Genomic DNA, 5,780 nt, shown 5'->3' with positions numbered 1-5,780 from the left:
GCCGTCACGCTGCCGGAGAACTCATCTACCTCTCCGTCTCTCTTGCTGGATCAAGAAGGCCGAGATCATCGTTGAGCTATACGTGTGCTGAACGCGGAGGTGCTGTCCGTTCGGCACTAGATCGCGGGACTGATCGCGGGAGGGTTCGCGGGGCGGATCGAGGGACGTGAGGACGTTCCACTACATCAACCGCGTTCACTAACGCTTCTGCTGTGCGATCTACAAGGGTACGTAGATCGAATATCCCCTCTCGTAGATGGACATCACCATGATAGGTCTTCGTGCGCGTAGAAATTTTTTTGTTTCCCATGCAACGTTCCCCAACAAGCCCCGCCGCCGCCGTCACGGGAACCGGCCCGGCTTCGCCGGCGGCACCTCTAGCGGCGGTGAGACGGGGAAGGGAGGGGAGGAAAGGTGGCGACGTCTAGTAGGGTTTCGCCCCCGTGTTGCGAGAGGAGGGCGACGCGGGGGCCTCGCTGCTAGAATAGTTGGAATGTAGAATCATCACATGCATCTTATCTTACCTACTAATAAAGCAAATAGTGCTTCTTCCGTACGTCATCCAAATTGCCTTTAAAGTTGACTAAAATTACCCACCAATGCCGCCTATAATTCATAAAAAAACAATTCAAACAGGAAAATCTCCAGACTGGACCGGCCCATGTAGGCACCTCCTATATTACGCTCTGGGCGTTGGAAAAAGATGCAGCACACCTGTTTGGGCCGGCCCATGCGTGGGCGCCTTTTTTTTTAGTTTAGTTTTTATTATTTTTATTTTCAATTCCATTTTGTTTTTCTACTTTAAATAATTTAGAACTTCAAACAACTTTTCTCAATTTTAAGAAACTGAGAATTTCGAAATAAAATATTCAAAAAAACATATTTTTTTGAGAACTCAAAAACTACTCAGGAGTTTTGAAAAATGTTTGCATATAAAAAATGTATAAACTTTGAGAAAATGTCCATAAAATAAAAAAGTCAACGATTTTAAACAAAAGTCCGTGTAAAAATCTTAAAAACAGTTCGTGCCTCTGTTTTTAGTCTCATTTTTTATTTTCATTTTTCTGTTCAATTTTTTAGTTTAAATTATTTAGAACTTTGAAAAACTTTTGTAATTTATAAAACTGGGAATTTTGAAATAAAAGTTTGAAGAAAATATAAAATGTTTGTGAATTCAAAAAATGCTCAGGATTTTTGTGAAAAATATTCGCATATTCAGAAAAATGTTCATAATTTTGAGAACAATGTTGGTGAAAACAATAAAAGTCCATGATTTAAAAAAAAATTGTGTGTTACTTTTTGAGTGCAATTGAAAAAAATGTTTGCTAATTCAAAAATGTTCATGCATTTCAAGAAATGTCCTAAAATTTTAAAGACATAATATGATCAGCATCATTGAAGATTATAATTGTTTTTCTCCTGTTGCAACGCACGGGTCCTTTTGCTAGTATTACGTACGTACTAAAGGGAAATAGTCTCAACACAAATCAGATTCATGAACAGGTAATGAAAAGATAGTGCGTAGGATTAATACAAGGAGGTTAATTATGTCACGGCTTGTACCCGTTGATGAAATGCTTATGAAGGCTCAGTTCAATACTATCTCACCAATCTGCACTTGTATTAGTATATAACGAAAGTATTTCGACTAACATAATTTAAACAGTTATTTCGATATATTCTCTTACGCTCCAACTTTTGTTATCGATTTAATGATTTTATGACTAGCTATAATTTAAACAGTTATTTAGTCTCCGATACCCCATCATCCAAAGCGAAAAGCTCCATAACCTCTACATCCCTCGATTAAAGCATTCCACTCCTTTGAGGGAAAAGAGGGACGAGCCCCCGATCTATATATCCACCCAAGGAATTTGGGTTCGCCTTTGAGTTCATTGAATAATTGTTACTCTTGGGGTTGGAGACTCATAAGCGTTGGAGTCCGTGGAGAGGAATCAACTTGTGACTTACCCTGTCGTTTGTGAAAGTTTGGAGTCCGTCTCAAGGTCTCTACCACTAACGGTTGAAAAGAGATAAATACAGTGGCAGTCGCTAAAGTTGAAGCTGAAGTACAATACGGTTACTGGACTTCAGAATACGCTCAATATGGTCATTGAATACGAGTTGTGGTGATTATACGGACACTGCTCACCGTATAGCTATGTATTCTGTTGAGTTGATCGGTCAAACATCATTGGAAATTTTCAAAAACCCCCTCGAATTGTTCCCGACTGCAGCTACATGTGTTCCGCTGCCACCAACCGCACTGCGCCTCCGCCGCCTCGTGCGCTCCGCTGCTGCCAACCGCACCGCACCTTCGCCTGGAGCACCGCCCGCACGCAGCCCCACCTAGCCTCGCTGTGGCCCATCATTTCCCCTCCGTCACAGCCCTAGCCCCGCGCCGGACCTCGCTGTTGTCCCCTCCTCCGGCCAGATCCGGCGAGATTCGAGGTCGCCGCCTCCGGATCCGCTTGGCCCGTCCCCGTCCCCGGCCGCCCTCGCCCGTGCCGCCAGCTACACTGCTAGTAGCCGTCGACCGTCCCTGATCCAGCCCATGGGTGAGCAGCAGCACCCCCCCCCCCACACACACACACGGAGGAGGGGAGAGGAGAGCCGCGGACGGCGGTGGCGGGGTGGCGGGGCGGCGACGCATGGGGCTGTGGGTGGCGCGCGGCGGGGCGGTGGCGGGAGGGTGGCAATAGCGCTGGGGTGGCGCGGAGGCGGTCGGGTGGCAATGACGTTGGGGTTGGGAGCGGAGGAGGCCGACGGAGTCGTGGGATTAATGGGGGAAGTCGTCGTGATCGTGGGCGGAGGAGGAGCAGCTTAAGGGACCTGGCCGCCGATGAGCTGGACGCCCTCGATGCGGTCGCCGGCATTGGCGAAGGGGACTGAGGAGGCGACGGGCCCTTCTCCTGTGGAGGCGACGGCGACGCTGCCCAGCGCCGTGGTACCCACTGTACTGCCCGCCGTCCTGCACCTGCACGTAGCTCCCGCACTTCGCCATTGCTCCTTCCTTTCCTCCTCGCTTCGCTGCCCCGGCCGCCGGTGAAGTGGACCAAGATCTGTCGAGCTCAAGGTGGAGAGGAGATCGAGGCCACGGATGCGATATATAGGAGGAAGAAGTGGTGACACGTAGGGAGGAGGCAGGGTACGTGGTGGGGGTGGAGGCTTGCATGGGCTACACCAGGCGAGAGGGCTGACACGGGGCACGCCTGAGGCAGCCGCTGTGTCGGGAGGATGCATGCGGTGCGCATGCATGCATGCGTGTGTGCGTGACAGCTGAGACGCGGCGTGACATTGTGAGTTTGTGACAACGTGCGTGCGAGACAGAGAGCCTTTGTGACAGCGTGGAAGAAGCAATTGAAAACACATGTAGCTGCAGTCGGGAACAATTCGAGGAGGTTTTTGAAATTTTCCAATGATGTTTGACCGGTCAACTCAACAGAATACAGAGCTATACGGTGAGCAGTGACCGTATAATCATCACAACTCGTATTCAATAACGGTATTGAGCGTATTCTGAAGTCCAGTGACCGTATTGTGCTTCGGCTTCAACTTTAGTGACTGCCACTGTATTTATCTCGGTTGAAAATCATCGCCTTGGTGGTGATATCACAAGAAGAAGAGTATAAGGCTTCATGATATTGGTGTGCCTTCGTGGTAAGACTTACCCTTCCAACGGTGACAAGTTTCCTTTCAAAGAAGTGAACATTGAAATATATCTGTGGTTGGTTCCTTTCAAAGAAGTGACAAGTTCCTCAAGGTCTGCATATTGGTGTTTGGTTGCTCCTAACCTTAACTCGTTTACGTGTGGATTCAGAGCTTTGCTAGACTTACGTAGTTTTTCTATGAAAATTCTACGTAGGTGGTTATGTGGGCTTGGTTGATTGGATTACGTAGGGCCTCACCTTGAAAATCAGGGGGAGATCAGTGAACGTTAGGAAAGGAAACCTCTTTTTCATAAGTAAGTAATTTACGTAGCAGTTGGTAGGTGTAGCATTTTTTGCAACTTTATAATCAATTAACCTTGCAAGCATCATGTAGTTGTACATCGATCTCATCGTAGCATTTTTTGGCTAACTTTATATTACACATAGGCAAAAATAATAAATGTACAAATCTATGTTAAGATATTCACTTCTTCAAAAACTCTGCCGCGCGGCACGAAAAAAGATGGGTATATATGGCACTTGTCGCAGTAAAAATATGCAAATGGTGCGTGGCACTAGCACTACGGTAGGGCACCCACATATTCTCAGTGATGCTCTATATATACATGCATCCTTGCCGAATTATGGACACGTACCAATCTCCGCCACTGCAGATTAATCAGCTGAGATCGATCCATCGAGGAGCTAACTAGCTTCATGACTATGGCCGCAGCACAAGGCAAGCTGAGTCCGGATGCCATCGACAACGAAGTCATCAGCAACGGCAGCGCCAAGGACTACCTCGACCCTCCTCCGGCGCCGCTGGTCGACGCCGGCGAGCTGGGCAAGTGGTCTCTGTACCGTGCCGTCATCGCTGAGTTCACTGCCACGCTGCTCTTCGTCTACGTCGCCGTGGCCACCGTGGTCGGACACAAGCGCCAGACCGACGCCCAGGCGTGCAGCGGCGCCGGCGTGCTGGGCATCGCGTGGGCCTTCGGCGGCACGATCGCCGTCCTCGTCTACTGCACCGCCGGCATCTCCGGCGGCCACATCAACCCCGCGGTCACCTTCGGCCTCCTCCTGGCGCGCAAGGTCTCCCTTCCCAGGGCCTTCCTGTACATGGTGGCGCAGTGCGTGGGCGCCATCTGCGGCGCGGCGCTGGTGAGAGCCGTGCACGGCGGCCACCACTACGCTCTCTACGGAGGCGGCGCCAACGAGCTCGCGCCGGGCTACTCCAGGATGGCGGGGCTCATCGCGGAGATCGCCGGCACCTTCGTGCTCGTGTACACGGTGTTCTCGGCGACCGACCCGAAGCGCATCGCCCGGGACCCGCACGTCCCGGTGCTGGCGCCGCTGCTCATCGGGTTCTCCGTCCTCATGGCGCACCTCGCCACCATCCCCGTCACCGGCACCGGGATCAACCCGGCGAGGAGCTTTGGTGCCGCCGTGGTGTACAACAACAAGAAAGCTTGGGGAGAGCAGTGGATCTTCTGGGTTGGCCCGTTCATCGGCTCCGCCGTGGCCATGGTGTATCACCAGTACGTCCTCAGGAACAGCGCCATCTTCCGGTCCAACTACGATGCCGCCGTCTAGCTACTTCCATCCATTAATGTGTTTCATATCTACTGGAGTAGTTGATGAGTCGAGATCCACATTATGGATGGATCCAGCGTACGTGTGGCTGCTAAAATCCATTGTTAAGTACGAGTATGTTGTTTCGTTACTGAATCGTATGAGTTGTATTGTATGTTAGTGTTGGCTTTACATTGTTCGCTAGTTTAGTTAATGCAAGAGATGAATTTCTATTGAGAGAAACCAAGTTATTACACTACTTCCCAGTAATTTTGTACTTTTGTGTTCACTTTCCGGCCTTACCATTTAGTTTGGTTTAGTAACTCTCCCTGAATTTTGAAACCTTTCACTTTGCAACCGTTTTATTCTTCATTTTATGGGTTTTGGTGCCGGTTTTTTTTTTTCGTAATCAGCAGTGTCATGTCACCACATCTCTGTTTACTCTCCTTATAATTTGACATTTTACGCTGAAGGATTGCTCACTGCAAAAATTCAAATTTGTCTATGTCGTTTCAGTTATAAGTTAAAACTAAATATATTTTCAAACCCTACTCCTAG

At 49.1% G+C, this 5,780-nt stretch overlaps 1 protein-coding gene across 1 annotated transcript; it reads left to right on the top strand.

Annotated features, from left to right (window-relative positions):
• The first annotated feature begins 4,216 nt into the window (after positions 1–4,216).
• On the top strand, positions 4,217–5,492 carry LOC123395258 (aquaporin PIP2-5-like). Its single transcript, XM_045090219.1, has one exon. The coding sequence runs from the start codon at positions 4,368–4,370 to the stop codon at positions 5,241–5,243; it is 876 nt and encodes a 291-aa protein (XP_044946154.1). The 5' UTR covers positions 4,217–4,367; the 3' UTR covers positions 5,244–5,492.
• Positions 5,493–5,780: the final 288 nt, after the last annotated feature.

This window comes from Hordeum vulgare, chromosome 5H (genome assembly GCF_904849725.1).
Source record: "Hordeum vulgare subsp. vulgare chromosome 5H, MorexV3_pseudomolecules_assembly, whole genome shotgun sequence".
NCBI lineage: Eukaryota > Viridiplantae > Streptophyta > Magnoliopsida > Poales > Poaceae > Hordeum > Hordeum vulgare.
Note: the sequence above shows the minus strand (reverse complement) of the source record. Positions and strands in the feature narration are given on the sequence as shown.